Here is a 26,268-nt window from a genome sequence, read left to right on the forward strand (position 1 = left end):
TTTTAATTTTACATGAATATGAAGCCTAAAACTCAGAAGTCTTGTCATTATTTAGTGACTCCTCAGTGATTTGCAAAAAAAAAAACAAAAAAAAAACAGGCTTTATAAGAAACAGACCAAAGAAATGAGGCACAAATCTGGCCATTCTGTAAAATTCTGGACAGTTAAGAGTATGTTTTCCAGATATAGCTATTTAATTATGTTCAAATGCTTAGATAAAAGTTTATAAACACATTATGGGAAATTAACGTTTATTATTACTGTTATTATTTTCTTTTGCTCTGAATTAAACCACTATAAAAAGTATAAACAGTACTAGTAACATGACATCAATCTTGTGGTGGTGGTATTTTATTCGGATTATGCACAGTTTGTATGGAATCTGACTAAAATAACAGTAGCCGCGACCCTTAAACATGATTTATTTAAAGAAGTATGACTTTATTTTGGACAACTTTGAACATATGTCATAGAGTACTTACTTTTTTGTTATGCACTCTTTTCCCCATGCAGCTGACCATCAAGTCATTCTGCTAGCTCCAACCATTCTTCAGTCAGCCTACCTTTCCTTGACCACAACAAACTCACGCTGAGAGGGTTGTTACTGGCATCTCAGGACCATGCATCATTTTGCTACCATGGGGGGACATCTCTTAAATCTAGCCAGTTTCTCCAGCCCAGGGTATACACATGACATCCTGAGGAGGACATGCAGTGGACAAACAGTGCTGATCTGTCCACATTTCCACAAGGAGCTGATGTCGGTATGTCACCCTATCTACCCATAGAAAGCACTCTGTGGTTAGTTCCCCAGTCTCTGCCAAGTATTTCCAATTACTTTGTGCATGCGTGCACACACACACACACACACACACACACACACACACACACACACACACACACACACACACACACACACACACACACACCTTAGTTCTCCTCCAGGATGGCTGCATCTGTCCTCCCTGCCGTACCCTCAGATGCCCGAGCCATACTTGAACCTGGGTCACTTGGGCTATAGTAAGGACCTTATCCCTCTGCACTATGGCACTATCAGCCAGAGATTTTTCAGTGCTGGGGTTTAGGAGAGAGTGTACTAATGTTGTGATGTGTTTATACTTTGTTAGGTTTATGAAAGGAGAGCAATGTTTCATGAAGACGGACAGCTATTGCTTTTGTAGCAAAAGTAATTAAATGTACTGCCACAGAATTATTGCTTTGCAATTTTACTCCAGTTAATTGTAAAATATGCACAGGAACTCATACTCTACTCACACACATGCACACACGCACACAGACACGCACACATGCATGCACACACACATACACACACACATATATACACACACACACACACACACACACACACACACACACACACACACACACACACACACACACACACACACACACACACACACAATGCTGTCATTTTCTAAAATCCATTTTTGTTACTGCTTGTTTTGGATCATAACTAATGAATTGTGTATATGTGATGTAAGCACTGACTGCTGCTGAAAGGAGGAGACATGAAAGAAATGTAAAAAACACAGGACTTTCTGCAAAATTAGCAAACATAATGTCTATATTACCAGAGGGCCAGAAACTACACAGTGACAACTCAGACAATGAAAAACACAGACTTTAAAAGTCAGGGATGCTCAAACATAATGTCTATATTACCAGAGGGCCAGAAACTACACAGTGACAACTCAGACAATGAAAAACACAGATGCTAAAGTTACAAATAAAATGTAATAGTTGATTTAAATAACAAAATAAATGAAGCTTTTGGATTTCTTAGCCAGCTTCTTGTTTGAACAAGACATCCTAAAGCTTGTTTCTTGTTCTTTTTTTAATCTTAAAAAGGCATTTCATTTTTTATTAGCTTTTGCATCTCTCAGTTTTGGAGCTGACATTTTTATTGTTGCATTTTCTACAAAAAGGTGGGGTACATGACAGGTATATTAAGGGATATAGAATTGATGGAGGGATGGGGTCTTGATAGTGAAGATTGGTGCATAAAGGGCAGTAGAGAAGGACACAATCCGAAACAGTGGAGGAGATGTGATGGGCCATGTCTAGGAAATTGTCAAGCCTGTGATAAAGGACTGAGGAAAATAACAAATGGTCATGAACAAAAGGAGGGGACAGAGAAGAGGTTGTTCTGCAGATCTGTAAGAGGTGGGACTAAAGAGGAAAGGGGGGTGCCTGGCTGGTTGGTTATAGATGTCCAGCAATGGGATAGATGAGATATGAGAGAATAGGGCACACTGATATAAAGACAGATAGAAAGTAGGAAAACTTGTGGCTCATGAGATGGTCCATGCTCTAGTTCCACATTTAATAATGCCCCCTAAAATATTTTTAAAAGGCTATGTGCAGACAGTAGTATCTTCTAAAAACATACCCCAGGCATGTAGCTCAGAATATGACACTAAAAGTGTCAAACCAACATATTGTTATATGTATTTCACTTATCTGTGGGCCCAGTGAGCCTTGACATTTTTAGTCTCATATCAACAAAGCCCTCAGTGATTCTTTCTATTTGCTGTAAAATACTTAAATCCTTTATTTAGACACAGTCTCATCACCACAGGTCAACATTCCACAGCACTCCCTAGCATGTGGCTCAAAAGCCATTTTCTTTTTAGACTCAAAACTTTGGAACCACAGTTCCTGTTGTACATGGTTTGATTCCCTTGGCCTACATTTGCCTACTCTGTGACCTTGAGCAAGCCACTTAACCAGACAGTGCTTTAGAAAACTGGAAATGTGGGCTGGGCTCCTCAATGGTCCTCTGGATTGTTAGCCTAGAAACTACCTGCTCTACCCAAAACTCATTTATGCAACTGCCTACCTTGCAGGCATGTGCAGCAGATGTGAAGTCATTACTGTACAACAATTTCTTTCTTTGTATTGTATTCATTTATTTTAATTAAATCATGATGGAAAATGGCCAACAGTGATCTAGAGGATTAAACTAAAAATAAATAAACATACAAAAAAAATAAAATACAAGTCTAGACACTGCATTGGTCATTGCAAGACACAAAGCCCATACTGTATAGAAAGCAGAAACTTAGCTCAATGCATTAGATATGAAACTAAGGTCCAGTGCATTGAAGCATAAAGAAAGAAACTTGTATTATAAAAAGGTAACCATTCAGTAAAGCAAGACTTTAGTAGCAGCTTGCATATTAATATTTTGGGGGAATAGATCAAAAAGCAGCAACATAAACCAGGTCTCAGAATCCCAGGAGTTAAGTGGAATACATTACGTAAAGACAAATATTTGGAAAAGAAGACTATCATGAGGTGCACAAATGTGGCACCATCAGTGTAAGCAGAACATCGAGATTTAGCCAAATTCACACAAATGTGGTGCCATCAGTGTAGGCTGAACATTGAGATTTAGTCAAATTCACATACATGAAGCACCATCAGTGTAAGCAGAACATTGAGCTTTAGCCAAATTCACACAAATGTGGCACCATTAGTGTAAGATGAACAACGAGATTTAGTCAAATTCACACAAATGTGGCACCATCAGTGTAAGCAGACCATCGAGATTTAGCCAACTTCACACACATGTGGCACCATCAGTGTAAGCAGAACATCGAGATTTAGCTAAATTCACACAAATGTGGTGCCATCAGTATAAGCTAAAGATCAAGATTTCGTCCAATTCACACAAATGTGGCACCATCAGTGTAAGCAGAACATCGAGATTTAGCCATTGACACAAATGTGGTGCCATCAGTATAAGCTAAAGATCAAGATTTAGTCCAATTCACACAAATGTGGCACCATCAGTGTAAGCTGAACATCGAGATTTAGTCCAATTCACACAAATGTGGCACCATCAGTGTAAGCTGAACATTGAGATTTAGTCCAATTCACACAAATGTGGCACAATCAGTGTAAGCAGAACATCGAGATTTAGCCAAATTCACATAAATGTGGCATCATCAGTGTAAGCTGAACATCGAGATTTAGCCAAATTCACACAAATGTGGTGCCATCAGTATAAGCTAAAGATCGAGCTTTAGCCAAATTCACACAAATGTAGTGCCATCAGTGTAAGCTAAACATCGAGATTTAGTCCAATTCACACAAATGTGGCACCATCAGTGTACGCATAACATCAAGATTTAGCCACATTCACACAAATGTGGCACCATCAGTGTAAGCTAAACATCGAGATTTAGCCAAATTCACTAACTGATCTGAAAAACTAGGCAACCTGGTCCACTGGCATGGACCTGTTCTGGAGGTATACTTAGCAGACCTGGTTATAAAACAACCTCCAGTGTGTTTTATGTGATTCTTATGCAAAACCCTTTATCAGAGCTGTTCTGCTGTGGATGGTAATAAGGGTCCCACTCATAAATCTTATTAACTGATACACTGCACATACCTTCTCCCAGAATAAACATATTCATCTTTGCATCACACAAATCATAGCTGTTGTCTTACAAAGAAATGTTTAAATGTAAGTCACCTCATAGATCCAGTCCAGAATGTTGGCTAAATGAGCCATTAACTGTGATAGTCCTTGTCAGGAAACTGAGATGTGGAATCTTTACTGTAAGCCCTCACTGTTAAAAGCCATCTGGCATTGACAGCTTGACTCTCTTCTCCCATATTCTTGGATGAGCATCTTGTACCTGGACTAAACATTGTGCAGAGATCACTGGTGGCGCATTAGATTGTCCTGAACTTGTGCCAACAGACTGGTGTAGTGATGTCCACTTTCAAATGGAAAAGGCTTCTCTCTTTCATTTGTAAAGCTGGAGAGACTTTTACAGTTATTAAATTCAAAAAAGTTTTATGAACCTACAATCCCAGATATAACTAACTAAATAAATAAAGAAATGAAATAGATTTTTGTTAAGCTGTGACTTAATAGTGATAAATCTTTAAAAATGAAAACATTTCCTTAGACGTTCACAGATTTCACAGCACATTTTGCTGCAGTGTTTCTAGAAAACAACCCCTTCCTGAGGCAAGATGCAGAATTGTCAGTATGCACCCTTGTTACTGGGTCTATATCACATTGTTGAACTCTTAAAGGTTTGAACGTTATATGGTCGACCCCATATGATCGAACTTTTAAAAGTTCGAATATTTCAATGGAGATCTGCGTACAGTGTGGAATGGGAAGATTTCCCATTTCTGCACTGTAGTACAATCTCAGAGTTGGTATATTTAAAGAGTGGGGGGGATGGAGGTGGGCTTGCCCCCCTGCTTAAACTGTTCATGTAGGTTTTTTTCTTTGGTATATTTTTTTTATTACATTTTCGAACTTTTAAAATTTTGATCACATGGTGTCGACCATATGACGTTCGAACTTTTAAAAGTTTGATTATGTAATATAGACGCTTTGTTATTAGGGAGATAAGAAGGCTCTGAGTTGTACTTCCACATCAGATGCTTGGACTTTCATTTTAGTCTGACACTACAGTCTGCCATAAGGAGGGTGCTGTCCTTTGGGTAAGAAGTTAAACTGAGGTACCATATTTCTGAGCTGCTGGTAACAGAGGTGGGTATTAAATGCTCCACTGGACTTATTGAAAGAAGCAGAAATTTCTCCAGTTGTGCTGCCCTAATTACCCCTAGTCTCCCATGAAAACAAGTGCACCAATACTAACTATGTTAATGAGAAATTAAAACAAGACATTTAAAAGTGACCGAATTAATGAACAGTACTTAAAACTTTATGCACATGATGTGTCAATTCAGTAAGTCCTGGTAAGTCTTAGAGGGATGGCCTGCTTATACTCCTGAGCTGGTTTACAGCTCTTTATAACTTTCCACATAGTCACAGAACATCAGACAGATATTATCAATAAATAGAAACAGAACTCAATGGCCTTGTATTTTCCCTTTATTTCATACATTTCAGGTAGCAGGAGCAAAAAGAGATGATATCCCTTAAGTTGGGTGAAAAATGTACAGACTGTTTACAAAGGTAGAAGTGCGACTCATCTGCAGATATGAAATATGATTTCTTGCTGATGTGGACAATGAACTGCATCTCTCAGTTTTAATGATATTATTAAGCCTAGACTGCTGAAGGAGAATGCAGATGGGTTAGGAGTAGGTGTAAGACTCGGGTGTACTTAATGAATAAAGTTCATCTGTCTTCAGCATCTACATGTTTTCACATATCAACGGGTAACTGAAGATGTCATTACTTTAGACATGAGTAATGGCATGCCGGCTGTTATGCTCTGGACAGCCAGAACTTGAGTAATAAGGTGCTGGCTGTTATACTCTGGACAGCCAGGACTAGAGTAATGATGTGCCAGCTGTTATACTCCGGACAGCCAGGACTAGAGTAATGATGTGCCAGCTGTTATGCTCTGGACAACCAGGACTTGAGTAATGATGCGCTGGTTGTTATGCTCTGGACAGCCAGAACTTGAGTAATGGCATGCTGGCTGCTATTCTCTGGACAGCCAGGACTTGAGTAATGACATGCTGGATGTTATGCTCTGGACAGCCAGGACTTGAGTAATGATGTGCCTGCTGCTATGCTCTGGACAGCTAGGACCTGAGTAATGACATGCTGGCTGTTATGCTCTGGACAGCTAGTACTTGAGTAATGACATGCTGGCTGTTATACTCTGGACAGCCAGGACATGAGTAATGACGTGCCGGCTGTTATGTTCTGAACAGCCAGGATGTAAGTAATGACATGCTGGCTGTTATACCGTGGACAGCCAGGACTTGAGTAATGACGTGCCGGCTGTTATGTTCTGAACAGCCAGGACGTAAGTAATGACATGCCTGCTGTTATACTGTGGACAGGCAGGACTTGAATAATGACGTGCCGGCTGTTATGCTCTGGACAGCCAGGACATGAGTAATGATGTGTCGGCTGTGCTGCTGTGGACAGCAAGGACTTGAGTAATGACATGCCAGCTGTTATGCTCTGGACAGCCAGGACTTCAGTAATAATGTGCCGGCTGTTATGCTCTGGACAGCAAGGACTTGAGTAATGAGGTACCGGCTGTTATGCTCTGATCAGCCAGGACTTGAATAATGATGTTCTGGCTGTTATGCTCTGGAAAGCCAGGACTTGAGTAATGATGTGCCAGCTATTATGCTGTGGGCAGCCAGGACTTGAGTAATGACATGCCGGCTGTTATGTTGTGGACAGCCAGGACTTGAGTAATGATGTGCCGGCTGTTATGGTCTGGTCAGCCAGGACTTGAGTAATGACATGCCACCTGTTATGGTCTGGTCAGCCCAGGACTTCAGTAATGACATGCCGGCTGTTATGGTCTGGTCAGCCTGGACTTGAGTAATGACATGCCGCCTGTTCTGCTGTGGACAGCCAGGACTTGAGTAATGACATGGCGGCTGCTATGGTCTGGTCAGCCAGGTATTTTTCTTCATTATTTTTAAACATTAAGCTGATATTTTCCATCAGTCAGAAGTTTGACTTACAGCTTGAAAAAACAATGAAATCAGATGACTTGTTGCAGTCCTGATAACTGGAACCGAACAATACTAACTATATAATATGCTGATATGTGTAAATATGTTATCCTTCATTGTCTACATATGTAACCTTCAATTTTCTTGTAAAAGCCATTAACTGAAATAAGTACAGGTATTCAATAGCCTTTTTAAATATGGTGGTAGTTACATGTATTTGTAAAGACAACTATGTGATGATAGACTTCATAGACTTCAGCTCTGTGTTTAATAGGATGGTACCAATACAGCTGATAGAAAAACTGGCACATTTAGGAATCGGTAAACATCTCTGTAACTGTATCCTGGACTTCCTGATTGAGAGACCACAGAGGGTGTGTGCAGGTAAGAACACATCAAAGTGCATCATGATTAACACTGGGATTCTATAGGGATGTGTTCTCAGCTCACTGTTATTCACCATCCTGACCCATGACTGCTATGCTAAGCACAAGTCTAACCATATCGTCAAGTTTGCTGATGACACCACAGTCAGGGGGCTCATCACAAAGGAGGATGAAAGGGCATACAGAGAGGAGGTGGCATCTCATCAGTTGGTGCAAGGGGAACATCCTTGACCTGAATGTAAGCAAGACCAAAGAGATTATCATCGACTTCAGGAAAAGTAGAACAAACTACCTAACACTCAGAATCAATGGTGAGAGTGTTTAGAGGGTTAAGAGTATGAAATTCCTTGGTGTACACATATCAGAGAATCTCTCGTGGCCAGGAAACACCAGCCAACTGGTCAAGAAAGCACATCAATGCCTCCACTTTTTAAGAAGGCTGAACAAAGCTAACTTCCACCTCACATTGTCTCCACCTTCGACAGGGGTGCAGTAGAGACCATCCTCACCTGCAACCTCACAGTTGCTTTGGAGCTGCACAGTTACAGAAAGGAAGGCGCTACAAAGAGTGGTGAGGGTTGCAGAGAAGGTAACAGGTTACAGTCTTCTATTGATACAGCAACTTTATTCTGCAAGAAGCAGCCAAAAGGCCACCAATATAATACAGGACAACAGGCTTCATGCACATGGACTGCTTAAGCATCTGGCATCAGGCAGGATATATCGCACCATCCACTGCAGGAATACAAGATTCAGTAACAGTTTCTACCCTACAGTGATTAGATGTCTGAACTAGGGCATTAGTCCCAGGGGTAAGGACACATAATAAGTCAATTTTTATTTATTTGTACAATATATATTGGGTTTACTTCACGTTGTCGAAGGCCAACAATATCGAAGCTGATACTGTCGACACCAGATTAATGAAAGCAAAAAACACTGAACGTTTAAGCGGAAATCTCTGTAAGGGGAGATTTCCATTTATTTCAATGTAGTGCGGTCTCGGAGTTGGTATATTTAAGTAGGGGGGTGTGCAGGGGTGCTTTCCCCCCTGCTTGCAAAGGTAAGTTTTTATTTATTTTTGTTTTTAGGCATTTTATTTTATCTTTTGATGTTTCAGAATTTAATGATATGGTGTCGACCATATCAGATTCGATATTCTGAAACTTCGATAAGATAATATAGACGCTATATATTTACATATATTCAAAGTAAGCTTAATATTGCTTTATTATATCCATAGTCAGTATTATTTAACTCACTCAAGTGCATTATTAAACAAACTTAGGCATTGTTCAATCTGTAGTGTGTTTTGTATTACTTTAATTAGGGTAGTTAATTTAGCTCAGGAGAGGGTATTCTTTTTGTATATGAGTGTTGGTAAATGTCTCTGCCCTTTCTTGCATGTATTGGGAGTAGTACTGTATTTGTTAGTTATGCTTATTCCTCTCCTTGTATGTGTTGTTTCACTTTCCTTTGTAATCTCAAGAAATGAGTTGATGCAAGAAATTTCATTTAGGCTACACGTGTTTAGTTCTAAATGACAATAAAGCTTACTTTGACTTTGTATACAGGGCATTTAAGGAAATGTTCTTTACTATTATGTAAGTTTCTAAAAAGCCAACAGAAATATTATTCTTTCCTAAGTAACTAGAAGGTTGTTCAATAGTAAATGGTGTTGTATTTATTTATTTCAATCAAAGGCAATCATTTTGTGGCATTCATAAGTGTAGCATGAATTTATACACTTGCTAAACCTGAACAACTCAATAAATGTGATTTAATTCCTTACATTTTGAGTAAATCTGCTCTTTGCATGTTGACTGACAAGTAATGCACATATTAATATCACCACTAATTTTGTATGAAACTATCCATAGTGACAGACTGATAGGTCCCAGTCTCCGAAGCAAGGGATTGTGGGTCTGAATGTTGTTTCTGGTGGCATAATTTTGGGTTTGTCAGGGCAGAGGATTAAGGTTATGAGCTATTAACAAGCTGCTTTCCATAGAAAGGAATTTGATTCCATTTGCTTACTGCTTGACTCTCAGCAAGTCCTTTAACCAGATAATGCCCTGGGGCAGCTTGGAAATTTGGGTGAGGCTCCTCAGTGGTCTCCTAGACTGTAAGCCTAGTAAGAACCTATGAACTGCCAATTAGTAAAGTGATTTGCTTCAAATTCTAATCATTTACACAAATACTTTGGTCAGAGAGATTTTTGACTGGTAAACACCTAGTAATATTTAATGATCATGCTTTATATTGTGTCAGCAAAAAAACAACTTATTGTGGCATTGTCTAAATGTAGCTAGAAAAAACTAATACTAAAAAAATGCAAAAAAAAAATGTATCCTCCTGTTTTCAGAAATTATCAGTATAACCACCATTAGTCTATGAAAAGGAAATTGACACCATTTATTTGAAGTGCAAAGGAAAACGTTATTATTTATAAATATCGCAGAAAGCTAACTTTATTAAGTAAAGTGAACAAAACATTCTGCAAGGGGTACAGTCTGACATTTTATTCAGTTCTAACACTTATTCATCACAATTGTTTTATAAGTAGGACAAGCAAACTTTCTTTTTTCGAGTAAAAGTCGCTGAACTGCTGCACCATGTACACAGCGCAAGTCATTTTGAGTGGTCTTGATTAGGTTTCATAGGTAGGAGCAGCTCATGGCAGTTGCTTGGTTTAGTTGAACTAGTGCTGAAGTTTACATTTCTGATTGGAAACAATCCTTTAAAATAAGTATCCCCCCCCCGCCCGCAGAAAGCACTGGGGAAGAGGAAATATATCCATGAGACACAGGGCAGTATACCTGAGTTTATTGTTCAACAACTTTATTGATTTAAACACATGATATGTGAATTAACAAATAACAATAATAACAGCAACATCACAATAGAAAATTGTCAACATAGGTGCAACTCAAGAGAACTGAAAGGTCATAAATGAGGCATGGGAAACCCAATCATTATTTAGATAGAGGGGCCTTCATTTTTTGACACCTAGAAGGGTAAGGTTCTCAAAGGTAATAAGGTGGGAGCTTTTAAAAATGAGCAACAACAACCACATTATTGCAGTCCAGGTATAAAATATGTCTAGAGAAAAACAAAGCTTTGGCAAAAGAAACATCTTAATGTTCCAAATTTTAGCTAAAATAGCTGAAGTAATGGTTTTCACATATCTGTTTTCGTTTTTAATTCTGATATTAAAGGCATAAGATTAGGTTGAACTAGTGTGTTAAAAAGGGGTCCAAGAGTAACCCCTAAATAACTTCATCACTCACTGTTACAAATAACTGTTTTATGTCTGTTAATGTTTAGTTACAAGATTTCTCCCTAAAAATGTAAACGTCGCCACAATCTCAGCAACAGATTTATCAGATTTGGACAGCGAAAGCAAGCAATCAGTTGCTAACCAGGCAGTAGAAAGACTTCTATTCTTCAAAAAAGGCATTTCCTATATAGCATGGATGCTACTTCATATAGATATTCCATGTCTCAAGAACACAGATAAAAGTAAAAGGCTATGGATATCCTGATGAGTCCTCCTTGTAAGAGTTAAACAACAGAAAGTGGCAGATCCTGGTAGCAAGCTGGGCTAGGAACAGGTAATACAACAGCTTGTTTGGGGAGTTAAAAAAGCCATTAATGTTAGAACTTCCCACTGAAAGTCTTATTAAAATTAACAAATAAAGTAGCGTGGGTAATAACTTGTCTGCTGTGTATGTTGATGAGCAGTTGTAGTAAAGCCTGCCCTGATTCTATTTCACAAATCACAAATCCTTGTCAAATTGGCTACACCACCATGGGGACTAATGTTTTAGGGCAACCATCTAGAACTCTATCCAAAATCCTTATGTCTGAGGCTCAGAAGGGCAACATGCCTATAACTGAGTGGCTATACGACCTCTTACCAGCTTTAGGGAAAGACTCAATAGTTGTAAAGCAGGAAGAATAAAGAATTCTATGGTAACATTCTCAAATGAGGCACCCCCCAAAAAAAAATTTCTCCTTTTCTCCTTTAAAGGATTTTGAAGTATCCATAGGCAATCCATTGATATGTAAGCCCTTCCCAGCCTTACGGCAGGCAACTGTTTGATAAATTTCATCTGCAGTGACCTATCTGTTTATCACATCTTGATCCTTCTAATTAATGTGAGCACAGTGGATTCTGAGGTTTCTGAGTCCCCGAATATAACTCCTTATAAACATTAAGCTTGATAGTGTTAGCATTGGGCTGCTGAACTCATAAATATAATATGCAGCTGAATAAATGCATTATGGGAACTATGTTTAGCATGCTGAGCTGTCATAATCTTGATTCATAAACATCGATTGTGGTATTAAGGCAAACATTACAAAAAAGAATGCATACATCTGTAAATCACACACTTGTGCACAGAGTGCACATTAGTGTGCATTGTGCACTCTGAACCAGACTGAATCACTATCGTATGGCAGCATAACACCATACGGTACAGGTTTTTAATAAGGTACAATGTGTCTGATACTCATCAGCTAGTCCCTGCTCTACTCCACTTCCTTTCCGCAAAGAAATTCACAAATTAATTAATTAATGGTTTAGCCATCCCGCAGTATGGTTTGTCCCAAGTAAATACTTGGTACCAAAATCGTGGAATGAAACTAAATGCCAGAAAATGCATTATCATATCAAATGGGAAGTCATCTACCCCAAGGAACTATCACTATGACAATATGGCTCTAAATGTTGACCCAGTTGTTTGGGATTTGGGAATTTGTGTAGACAGTGACCTAATGTATGACCAGCATGTGCCCATTGTCATAAGAAAGTCCTTTTATATTGTTCTTATAAACAAAGAAATTATGTTTAGATCTAGGGATGTCATTGCTCCCTTTTTACTCAGCCCTCATTCAGCCAGTTATTGAACATAATGCCCCTTCTGGCATTTGTCTGTCCTCACACATACAACAACTGGAATGCTCACAGAGATACCTTACTAAAAAGGATACAAGTCCTGAACAATATATCCTGACTCAAAGCCCTCTCACTATACTCAGTATCCTACAGATTGCTAAGAGGTGACTTGTGTCTGGCATGCAAGACATCCTGCAACTCAATACTGATGGATTTGCTGTACATCAAAAAGTCAAATGGCATCAGAAATACATGGTCTAGGGATCTAAACCTCTTCTGCAACATCAACAGAATGGTTCGGAGGGACAGATATATCTCACAGAGGATATGACTCCTCTGGAACAGACTCCCCATGCATGTAAAACAAAGCTTATTACTGTCTATATTCAAGCACAACTTGGATCTATGGCTTGGTAATAAAACATTTGCCCCAGGACTGCCCCGTATTACTATTGGACAGATGCAGCTCGTAAATGCTCTAACCCATACATGGATCCTCTCAAATTATCTATGGTATGATCCAAGTTATTCAAATTATGGGTAATATATAATTATCAACCATGGGATGGGTAAGGCCACTCTATTATAAAATGGGACAGGTTAATTCAAGTACCAATAGTTAAATTGATTAGACTTAAAATGTCCTGCAAGGGCAGCTAGACTAGTACTTACTTATCAACCTATGAACCTACAAAATCTTTCATTCTTTGTATATAACGGTGAACCTAGGGTCATTACCATAATATGTTAATGAGTGCTGTCAAAATTCTCAAGCTGTGCTGCTGCACGAGGGCAGGAACAAGTGAGGCTTTGGTAGCAAGATTGTTGGTAGCAGGTTTGGTTGCACCACAAGAGCCTTGAGGACCAGTAGAATTTTTTAACACTTAAAAAAATATTGTCTTTTTTTCACATTTGCACTGATGTTGCTGCTGAGTTTAATAAACTGAGAAAACAGCTGGAAAAGGGGATTGGTGTGGTCAGCAGAACTAGGATCAAATGTCAGTATGTAGCTACAGTTCCATAACTTATGAAGCTGGGACCAGTATGCAGTTGTTGTAGTGTTGGTGAATTGCGTACAATCTTAAGGAGACAGTTTCATATGTTCTCCATGTATGAATTACTTCGACTACATAATGGGGGTAATCCTGAGTACATGTTCTAACCCTACTGGGTAACAGTCCATCCCACTGATTATCAGCCCTGCTACATGGGGTACAATATTTGTATCTCACACCCACTGGGAGTTGGACAGCAGTAAAATTCTAATGGCCTTCACATCTCTTTTGCTCAAGTCTAGGTATTACTAATTTCAGAGGCTTGAGGTATTGAGCCCAAACGATTTCCCTAACCCTGTCCCTTCTAGAAAGAATTAAATCCTAACAAAGAGAATTTCTTTTCTGATTTATGGCTCAATAGTTGATCATGGAGAACTGAACACTTGTATAACATTATTTTATTTTTGTTTGTTAACATTTACAGAGCTGATCCAGATGGACTATTTTTAGGTTCGGAGCAGGAAGAGTATAATAAAGTAAGGCTTATATTCTAGAAAAAGTAGCCATTAACGTAATCCCTGGGATTCATTAACACCTACACTAAGTGTACACCATTCTGAGTGAGCACACAACACAAGCATAACTCACACCTTCTTCCTCCTAATTTTAGTTTTCCTACTGATTTTCTTACAACTTTAAAATTGGGGGGATTCATAAAGGTTACGACAAAGTATAGACTACATCTGTACTCAGTGTAATCTTTCTGATTGACTAGAAAGCACAAAAAATGTGGTAGGGATGTTCTTGAATACAGATCGTGTATATAGGCGTTAATGAATCTGACCCAACATTGACCTTCTTAAGCATTATTTACTCACTGGAATAAGAGTGCCAAGCGTAGATCAGTTTTAGTTGGACAAAATAAATATAAATTAAATATGACTTTAGTATGAACACTTTCCAGAGAGTACTCTTCTGCTATCTACTTGAATATGAGATTATAATAAAATATATGTAATATGTACATGTGGTAGGACTGAGAGGAGAGGTTGCTATAGATACCAAGATGTTGACTGGAAGGAGGTAGTTGAGACCGAGGTGAAGGAAAGGTGGATGAGTTCACGATGATTACAGAAGAGTGAGGAGTGATACCGTAATTCACGGAAGTGAGGAGTGATACCGTAATTCGTGGATTTGGATGTGAACAGAACAAAATACTCTCACAAGCAAGTGAGATGGAAAGGACTGAGGTGATAACATGGCTTAAGTTATGTTGGCTTTTTCATTGCACAGTCACCTGGCTTCTCTGTTTAGGACATTTTATAGCTACTATCAAAGTCCTGGAAATAAGGTATATATATATATATATATATATATATATATATATATATATATATATATATATATATATATATATATATATATATGAGTTTTATTCATATTTATAAGGATTTTCATATTTGTGTCATCATTGTTGAAAAACGGAGTTTATTTCTAGAGGTAATTAAAGAGGGTCTGTATTAAATCAGCGAATGCTCAAAATAGCGAACGCTGATTTAGTGACACTTAAAGAGCAAAACCTGACAATCCCGAAGATACGGAACAGCGATTTTTTTTCCCAGGGAAAAAAAATTGCTGTTACACAAAAAAATAATAAAAAAAAAAGTTCAAAACACAAAATAAAGTGAGGGGCTCTGTCCCCCACACCCCCTACTTAAATATACCAACTCCCAGATCGAACCACAGTGCAGGAAATGGCAAAGTCCTGAAAATGGCCTAGTGATTTTTTTTCCCTAGGAAAAAAATCACTGTTCAGTGTTTTCGGGATTGTCAGGCTTCGCTCTTTAAGGTCGATAAACCAGCATTCGCTATTTTGAGCGTTCGCTGATTTAATATAGACCCATTAAAGAGAGAGAGAGACTGGGATCTTAGGTTGCAAGTGCTATTCCTTTTGGTAAATCAGCTAGTGGAGGAGGGTAATGATTCTCAGTTCATTCATTTATAAGTGAGGGATACTATTAATAGGGTGTATCTCTATCTTACTGGTAGGCTGTTGGTTTTTGTCAGGATGCTGCAAAGATGCTCCTTATAGAAGGAACAAAGGTGATGTGATCTGTAAGGATGTCATGATTTTCTTTGAAGGATTAGATGTAATGGGGAGCCCATATTCAAGCTGCACAAGCAAGAATCCATTACGGATGGCTAAACATACCTTCTGGTGAAAAGAAGTGGAAGTTCTTTTTTTAACCCCAAAAAAGTACATTTTTAATTATTGGTTTAGTTGCTTTGATAACATATTAGAAAATCAGGGTTTTATGTCGCAATACTCCGTGGTCATTACGGTATGTTGTAGTTCTGATTTATTTGAGGATATAGTGTAGAATGACACAAAGCTGATAATTTTGTGAGTGTCTTTTTCAAGTGCCAAAAAGCATAGCTGAATTAATTAATTAATTAATTAATTAATTAATTAATTAATTAATATATTTATTTATTTTGGCACTGGGAATGAGTTTGCTATTGATAAACTAGTTGAGATGTAGATGACATCTAGCTCAAATTATTCTATTTGATGTTGTTGCTAGGGTAAGAGTTTGCTATATAGAAGACTTTATCTTTTGTATATGCAATTGCTTTTTTTTAGGAGTGGAAAAACTATTGATCTGTGGGGAACACCATTATCAAGGAAAGAGAGATTGTAGACCCTGTTTGGATTCTAAAGCATCAATTGGATGATTGGAAAAGAGATCTCTGAAGTATGGTAGCATGTCTTTGCTAATCTCAGATGTAACAAGAGAATCAGTCAGTAGAGCATGATCTACCTGGCCGCGCACCTTCCTGGTGCTGATGAATAGTAAGCATGATCTACCTGGCTGTGCACCTTCCTGGTGCTGATGAATAGTAAGCATGATCTACCTGGCCACGCACCTTCCTGCTACTGATGAATAGTAAGCATGATCTACCTGGCCGCACACCTTGCTGGTACTGATGAATAGTAAGCATGATCTACCTGGCTGCACACCTTCCTGGTACTGATGAATAGTAAGTATGATCTACCTGGCTGCGCACCTTGCTGGTACTGATGAATAGTAAGCATGATCTACCTGGCCACGCACCTTCCTACTACTGATGAATAGTAAGCATGATCTACCTGGCCGCACACCTTGCTGGTACTGATGAATAGTAAGCATGATCTACCTGGCTGCGCACCTTCCTGGTACTGATGAATAGTAAGTATGATCTACCTGGCTGCGCACCTTGCTGGTACTGATGAATAGTAAGCATGATCTACCTGGCTGCGCACCTTCCTGGTACTGATGAATAGTAAGTATGATCTACCTGGCCACACACCTTGTTGGTACTGATGAATAGTAAGTCTCTTAAGAGGCCTTTGCCCACATTTTGAAGAGTATTGTCATTTAGGGTCTAGAGGGTGTCATTGTGCTCCTTTTTGATCAAATATCATATTGAGGGGGGGTGAGAGCATGTTGTGTTTTTAGTGTATTCAATATTTTGAGTAAAGACTAGTTTTTTCAAAGCTCTTCTCTATTTTAGTTCAAACTGAAACTGGTCTGAAGTCCTTCATATTTTCTGGTCTTGCTAGTTTTGGGACTGACTTAACTATGGCACGCTTCCATTTAAATGGCATAATATCTACTGTGAGAAAGAGAGAGTGCAGAGGTGATGGACGGGTTGAATGATATGATCTTTGTACTCAGTGATTAACCAGGAAATAAGTCCACCTGACCTTTGTGGATAACCGTGGAGGAAACTATTCATATATTTTCAATGTTCATAGGGTATACAGTTCTGAACTGGAATAGTGGAATGAATGGGAGTTGTTCATGGTTACAGGTGTCTTAGCTAGTAAGTGCGGTAGATAAGAGCACAGAAAATTAATTGATGAAATCTAATGGGGTGGTCTTTTTTTGATATGGTGGGAATTGTATCTTGTTTTTTACTTTGGAAATTGCCTTATGATATGCTAAACTAGGTTCTAGCTTTGATCTGTGTTTTAATGATTTTTTAGTTGTCTGGAGGGACTTTGCTATGCACATTCTGATTGCTTTTTGACAAGATTTATGAGGGTGATGAATTTCTCTCTAGTTTTAAGGCCTAGGTTTAGTTTTCATGTTGACCAGACTGAGTCTGTTAATTTGCAGAAGATGTTACCATTTAGTTCTGTTGTTTCCATTGCTTGTTACTGGTTTTGAAATTACTGGCAATGTCAGGACAGTGTCTTCCTGTAGTTCTGCAGCATTGTTTTGAGATTTGATGAGAGTTCAGTGGAGATTTGATGAGAGTTCAGTGGGGTTATTATTTTCTAGAAAAGATGCCATTTTATTTTGGATTGATAATCTTTCAAGGCTCTGATGCTCTTTTATATTTTGGGCCAGCAGATGATAAAAGTGGGAGGGGTCTTGTTGTTAGGCATTCCTAGACTAAGTGTTACAGTTCAATGATTACTAAGGGTCGTGGTGGGGAGGTATCGCTCTCTATCTCTCTCTCTTAATATATATATATATATATATATATATATATATATCTATATATATATATATATATATATATATATATATATCTATATAATATTTTATTGGGAATGTTGGCTATGATAAGGTCAAAGAGGGTGTGATTTTTCAGTACAGAAATCTGATCTGGTGGGTTCTTTGACTAATTGTGTTCAACCTTGATTCATAAGGAAGTCTATTATTTCAGATTTGGAAGGATTTCACAGTTTAAGGTTAAAGTGCCCTAATGTTATGAAGCCACTGTGAGTGCTAGCATGTTGAAGGATTTAGGAGATTTAAACTTGCCTTCCTTGCCTCCAGTTAGAGGTTCCACCTTGTAAGTTGCCTTTTGTCCAGCTAACCATAGATGTCCCAATATATATGGCTAAATGTTTAGCACAAAATTTGATCTAACATCATTTAGATTTCATGGACACATCCTCATCTTTGTTATCTACCAAGCTTTGCACCACACAGCTCCTGAGCTATTCCTTATCCTCTGTGTGCTTTAGTATAATGATGTCTAACCACCATCCTTTCCTTCTTATGTGGCCAAGCAATTCCAGTCATTTCTTGGAAGAACATAAAATGATCAGAGTAGACCGCCAAAGGTATAGCCACCCTACTAATTATATTTAATATGCTTGATCTCAAAAGAAAAAACGTCTCTTCTTCTTTGTATATCAGAATCAGACGTCAGGTAAGTGTAATCTCACACACATTAAGATTTTTCTGACTCAAATGCTCTACTAAAAAGAATACCTTTTACAGCTCTTGGTCTGTGACAAGCTAAAGTTGATGTGCACATTGATTTTTTTATTCAACATGGAAATTTAAATCCCCCAGCAATAATAAGATACCTTCTCCTCCCTTTTATTCAAACACCTGAAAAATCAGTAAGGTTTTAAATGTTTCCAACACTACGGTATTAAAAAAGTTAAGGCTTCTCAGATTCACCTTACAAGAGTTATAACTCCCCTCTTTACTGATAGAGCAAACAGTCTAGTAGTGTGTCCCTCCACAATGTCAAAAGATTAATGAAAGTAGAGTCTCTTGTAAAAATACTATGAAACGTTCATCTGGATGAGTTTTGAAAAATTAATTTCCATTTCAGTGGGAGTATATATTCTCTTAATAGCCCAATAAATAACTTTCAACGTAGATTAAATTTGACTAGCTTGATCAGTAAAGTTTTCCTCTACAGTAGTACTGGCGATATAGGAGTGAATTGACAACCATAAATCGATCATATATGTAAAATTCACTAGAACTAAATTCTGGCTGCTCCTAACAACTATTAAATCACAAACACTAATAACCCCCTTAACCTTAAGGGGAAATACTACCTTCCATTATGTTAAATGCAGGGCAGTAAAGGATGAGGGCAGAAAGTCACACAAGAGGCTTAATACCCCTCTGCCACCAGGAAAGCAGGAGCGGAATATAATGAATATCAAAGGAGTTAAAAAACAAATAAAATCAATGCTTTCACCAAGCTCACTGAAGTAACTTATCACTACAAAGCATTACAAGTAAAATAGACAGTGTGCATAGAATAGCAATAATATAGAGGTCTCTGATCATAACCAAGTGATTATATGAAGTCAGACTTAAAAAGATGACAAACATTCCTAAAAGTGTCAACAAAAACACACAGAAAATACTTTCTTCACCAGAATGGGTACATTATTAGATAAAAATACTAAAATGGACTTTAATAAACACATTTTTGGAATACATATAAAATAAATGAAACACATCATCTGCCTCCTTTTAAAATAGTTTGATTCAAACATGCATCTACCATTTTTGTAGTATCTTGTTTATAGAATTATTGATCATTAATAAACCAATCAGCTTTTCATTGCATTGGTGTGTGACCATAGTTATCAATATCCCATTCCCACCCCCACCCCCTCTCCCATCTGCTTTTTTTATTCTTATTGTGGTATCCTTAAAGAGAAGTCAACATTTTCCTTTCTTCTGAATTCGAGCTGAAGATGTGTTTTGTAGGTATATCTTTCGTTAATTTTAATTTACTTTTCACACATTCTTTCAAATGCTATTATGGCTGGATGAAGTAAGGGATTGTAACAGCTGGGTTTAACCAGTTTTGCCAGTTTTCCCTTGGCTGCTCCTAAAAACAGGCCTGTTGTTGTTCCATCTTTGCTCTACTTTCTTTCATTCCATCCTGGCTACTTGCCCCCAAGTCAGATCCTCTGCATTCTCTTTTTCTCTTGAGAGTAACGACAGAATTCTAACAAAAGGAACACCAATCAAAGAATCAGAGAACTTACTCGAAAAAGAAGTAATGCCTCTAGATCTTTACAGTGTATAAAAAGGATTCACTTTTGTCCTCACAAAGATAGCCAGGTTAGCTGACATGATAAAAAGATCTTCAATTTCTTTTTTAAATAACATTTCTCAAATATGGGGTTACTGTAGGAGTTACCTAGATCACGTCTTTTTTTATTTTAGCCATTATGCCACATGACTTCAAGTCATCCAATGTGTAACCCACAGTAAGTCCAATCATGGGATTATGGGCTTCATTAGATTTCAGCTTGTATGACATTTGACTTTTATTTGTATTTATTCATTTCTACTTTTCCTGGCCTAATCATTTCCTGTTCCCTTCACCTGCTTTCCCTTTCCCCATTAAGTATTCCTTTGTGTTTTGATGTGGTTTTAGCAGAATGATGTAACATTTTGGAAAGAAAATGCAAGCCAGCAGGCCAGCACTGGAGGAAAAAATGGCAAATATCTCTACAGCAACCATAAACTTTCCTTGTGTGCTGAGATACGCAGGGATAAAGGAGAACCAGACACTAACAAACACAATCATACTGAAAGTAATAAATTTAGCCTCATTGAAGCTGTCAGGCAAATTTCTGGACAGAAATGCTACAATGAAACTTACACTGGACAGAAGGCCCATGTATCCCAGCATGCACCAGAAAGCAACAGGTGAACCTTCATTGCACTGAATTATTATTTTCCCCATTTGGGATTTCATGTTTCTTTCAGCAAATGGAGGGGAACTTATAAGCCAAGTGATACACACAAAACCTTGGATGACTGTAGAAATAACCACAATGCTGTTAGGTAGTCTTGATCCAACCCAATTTTTTAAGTTACTATTGGGATTTGTAACTTTGAATGCAAGTACTACCATCACAGTTTTTGCCAGTACGCAGGAAATACAAAGTACAAAAATAATTCCAAAAGCAACTTGACGGAGCATGCAAGTAACAGTGGTTGGCTGTCCAATGAAAATCAACGAACAGAGGAAGCAGAGGATGAGTGCTAGAAGGAGGAGGTAGCTGATGTCACGGTTGTTGGCTTTGACCACAGGAGTGTCACGATATTTAAGGAAGATTGTTAAAATGGAGGTGGGCAGCAGAGCACAGAAAGTAGTGATGAAGGCTAAAGCCATCCCCAGTGGATCTTCAAACGACAGGAACTCCACAGTTTTCTTGATGCATGTGTCTCGTTGCTCATTTGGCCAGAAATCTGACAAGCACTGCAAGCAGTCAGTAGAATCTAAAAATAGAAAGAGAGCTCATGTAAATTCATCTGAGGTGCAATGACATGTTATTCTTAGATTTTTAGGTGATGGTGGCACTCCTTAATTTCATTGCAGGATTATTCCATATAACTTCTAGAGATGTTCTATCAGATGTCTTTCATGCCATCAATTCCTGCATATGGGCAGACAGCCAGTGGTTTGAAATGCATTATGGCTTTGACGAATACAATGAAGACGATAATATAATGCACAAATTGTAATGGGGTGCTGCTTATACATGGATTATCAGCTGTTATAATCTACCATGCAACTAAGGTATAAGGGTGGGTTTGGCATAATGCTTAATTTCTTCACCTAGGTACAGGGTTTGTTTCTGACCCCAGGTTATTGGTTAGATGGCCCTTCAGAGCAGTTAACCTAGTATTCATTTATCAGCATGTAATGAATTGTCAATAGGTGAACACGTAAGGGTTCATAAAAAAACAAAAAGTCAACAAGCGCTCTTTATATCCACTCAAAAGATTGTTTAAATTTGAAAAGATTTTTATTTTTTGTGGAGGACAGGATTTTGTATAACGAGAGGGGAGGTGACTCTGAGAATTTGCTGGAATACAAAGAAGTTCTCCGGCAACTAAGACTGAATGCCATGTTAAAACCAGGGTTCAACAAACAAGTTTCAATTCATGCTGTTTTAAAACTTCATGCTGGTATAATTCAAGTTATATGGATTGAAATTTTACACTTCTATGTTTCCTTATTTATTTTTATGAAAATTGGTATTTAGATATATTTTAATCTTAATTTAAGTATCACTGTGTGATTTTAACTTATATTGTTTTTTGATTGGCTGCTGCTATGATGTCACAATTATGGTGGTTATTTAAATGAGCTTCAATTTTTTTATGTTAAGTCTGATGAAGCCTTGCTGTGACAAGGCGAAAGCACATAGTTTGATTAAAGTTTTTTGAATTTTGGTTGCGGCAGGTTGGTTTTCCTATTCTAGACATTTTTCTTCTGATTCTTTCTTTTGGTCATGTGCTGCCTTTGGTGTACTGAGTGGCTACTAGTTTCTCATAATGTAGTATACTTTTCTTCCTGATGCCTGACAACCTCCAGTTATCCCATGATCTGTCAATACAGTTATTCCCATGAAGCAACAGCAAATCATTTCAGACTGTCATGAAGGCAGCCATCACAGTTTTACTTGTTAATGGCTTAGGTCCCCCACCCCAATGGTACCTGATATGCATGATCATTTGTGTGAGGGTCTGCTCGGCCATCCTTCTTTTGCAGCATCATGCATGCCCTCACACACAATCTTCGATAGCACTTTCCATATTTGTACAGGGAGTATGCGTCTCCCTCTCCAGTCCCTACAAATTTGCAAATGTCTAGGTACCAGGGATATTTATGTTCTCTATTTCCATATTTCATTCCCTGTGATGACATGGGGTAGGTTGCAGGTCTTGGAATATTAGAAGGAGCAATCTTTGTCAACAAAATAAATCACTAAAAGGTCTGCTTTCTGGATCAGTAATGGTACAGTGTGATGGTCTCATACTTTGAGTTGATGTGAAAAGCAAAACTGCCACACTTTTTTTTAATAAGAAGAAAAAAATCTGACTAAGGAAATACTGAAAATTTAAGTTATTTATTAAAAATGTATACAAAAAAAAACACAAAGTAAGGTTTCAGACCATCAGGCTAGGTCCAAGGACGTTATAGTACCACTCTAATCAGCCTTATCAGATCCATTGTTGAATACAATGGCTTTTTTGGCTTGCACCCTTTGACATGTACCTAACCAGGTACCAGCAACAGCTGAAACATCCTCAAAAGTATCCCACCAGGTGAATCCAGGGTATGACTACTCTGCTCTACACAGATCACCTTAAGGCCCTGTCTCTTTACTCACTCAGTCTCCTACAGGTTATTGAGAGGTGATCTTTGCCTGACATATAAGGCATCCTTAGATCCAGCTCTGATGGTTATCTTGCACATCCACAAGGCAAACAACACCAGAAACACTAGATCCAAGGACCTGAACCTTGCCTGCAACATAAATAAAACATGCTGAAGAGACCGATATGTGCCAAAGGATCCCAGTATTATGGAACAAGCTCCCATCCACGTGAAATGGAGTCCATACCTGAACCTTTTCAAGAGAAACCTTGATCCCACCATCCACCCATAACCCCTTTTACCATTTTTGTACATGGGGTTGGGGTGTCACTTCAACAGTGACAATCATCTACAGCCAAGGTTTACACCATCATGTGGCTTGCCCTGTCACAGTAATTCGTCCACACCACATACTTGCACACATACACTCACATCTATGGCCAATTTAGAGTGTCCAATCCACCTACTGCATGTCTTTGGAATGTGGCAGGAAATCAGAGCACTTGGAGGAAAGCCACACAAAAAACATGGAGGGCATGCAGACTCCACACAGAAGACACCCCAGCTGAGGCTCCAACCAGGGAACCACTTGCTATGAGGTGACAACACTATCTGCTGCACCACTGTGAAACCTTGATCATTGGATGGGAAATTATAAATTCACTCCCCAGTCTGACCCCAATGTCTCTGATGGACAGAGGCTGACAATAAGTTAACTAATCCTAAACTAACATATCCCCCACATAACCTTTAGCTACCTCCTTACTAACATACCCCACCATATGGTGTCCAATGTACTTTGGGACAAAACTGGGTTGGGTTGCACAGCCTGGTGGTCAGTAGCCTAGTACAAGTCTATGAACCAAATATGCTTCCTCAGGCATGTAAACACCAGTTCACAGATGCAAATGTAAATGTATTCAGTCCAAAAATTGCTCATAATTAGCCGAGCAATTTCAATATTTTATACTGCCTGAACTTTAATAAAGGCCCATATATATATATATATATATATATATATATATATATATATATATATATATATATACTTAATCTTGGGTGTGTATCCACTCTAAATCTGGATATCCAGTCATATTCTTCAAGCTGATTATTTGTGTTTAAATGACCTTCTCATAAATTAGAACATGCACTCTGCAGAAGTGCAAAGCAAAAATTATGTGTATTATTTCTATGCATATGTTCATTAAGCGCATTGGTATTAATCTCTCTTCCACTCTGATAAAAGAAGGGGAAATTAATACCAAATAATTTTATAAACATAAATAATAATAATAAAATGAAAATCCACATCATAGTATTTTCACCATTATGCTATGCGCCCACAGGACGTGGCGACCAATATACATGAACATTCACAGCTACTTTCTCAGAAAACAATGCATGCAAATCACTTACAAACTATCCTGCAGATAAAGGAGAATCCTCTGCTTAAAGAAGATAATGCGGATATAAATATTGTGGTTGATATTCAAGAATTTAACATTAGTGTAATTCCCAAAGTTTACTTGTTAAACACAAGGTCATTGATTATACATCAAAAGTGGAAAAAAAGATAAACCTGTTACACACTTTTGTGGTGTGATACCCAACTGTAACAATGCTTTCAGAGGTGTGTAACAACTGTTACACATCCCTTAAGTGGTGTTATGGCTCAGTATCAGGGAAGGGAATGTTCTATTGCTTTCAACTCTCCCCGAATATCTTTTGTCAAACATCCATGGAAGTTTACAAACATTAGTCTGTGAGTAACTCATTTCAATTACTGCAGTATCTGAAAACTGTCCCTGACATTTTCTGCAGTTAAATTTACTTGTTGTATATGTGACAGCATTCATTAAGTTCTCTACTGGCTTTCAAAAACTGTAAAAACACTTCGCCTTTTTTTCTTTTTTTCGTAAAGTAGTAGCATATGGAGAAGATAAAAGTCCATGTACTACAGGTCTCACCAATCATAACCTGTTATTATATGTTCTCAAGATGGATGCCAAAATTCACTTCTTGGGCTTTGTACTTGAGATTAATTTGTTTGCATCCAAGACTTGAACACATAATAACATGGTTATGATCAGAGAGCCACTCAGAACCTTGCATGTTATATACATGAATAAATCATGAGTGTGTTATAGGTTCATAGGTTCATAGGTTCATACAAGGCTAAATGCCCTGGGGCATTTATAAGCCTAGCCTGATTGTGTTTGGCTTATGCCACCCCTTGATTTGAGTATACTGTGCCCTTTTTAAAGTTTAGTTTACTGTGCCTCTGTCTAATAGTGACACGGAAGTAATCCCCGGGACAAACCTATCATATGCTAATATTTTTGCTGAAATATCATTTATTTACCTGTTTGGTTTGAGATTTCTCCTTCAGAGCAGGGAATGCAGAGGAAGCAGCAGATAGGCCTTCCTTGTTGGCTCGCTTTTCGGAATCCTGGGAGACAGCTGTCACTGCAGTGAGATGTTGGCACCTGGGATAATAGAACTTGTTAGGATTATACTGCTTTCTCATTCAACATCTGCACAAATAAAAGCACAGAGCATTGTTTTTAAGGTTGACAATAATTTGCCAATGCAC

General features: G+C 38.1%; 1 protein-coding gene and 1 long non-coding RNA gene across 2 annotated transcripts in view; one reads left to right on the forward strand and one right to left on the reverse strand.

Moving 5' to 3' along the window:
- LOC122814017 overlaps positions 1-26,268 on the forward strand; it is a 193,878-nt gene that overhangs the window by 81,348 nt on the left and 86,262 nt on the right. The gene's annotated exons all lie outside the window — the stretch shown is intronic.
- Positions 18,350-26,268, reverse strand: part of LOC122814014 (extracellular calcium-sensing receptor-like) — an 86,371-nt gene continuing 78,452 nt past the window's right edge. The window contains exons 4-5 of the mRNA XM_044086596.1: positions 26,038-26,161; positions 18,350-21,787 (exon numbers count right to left, since the gene is read on the reverse strand). Coding sequence (XP_043942531.1) covers positions 20,865-21,787; positions 26,038-26,161 — 1,047 coding nt within the window. The 3' untranslated portion in view covers positions 18,350-20,864. The remainder of the gene's footprint in view (positions 21,788-26,037; positions 26,162-26,268) is intronic.

This window comes from Protopterus annectens, chromosome 10.part0 (genome assembly GCF_019279795.1).
Source record: "Protopterus annectens isolate FY-2018-M chromosome 10.part0, PAN1.0, whole genome shotgun sequence".
Classification (NCBI taxonomy): domain Eukaryota; kingdom Metazoa; phylum Chordata; order Ceratodontiformes; family Protopteridae; genus Protopterus; species Protopterus annectens.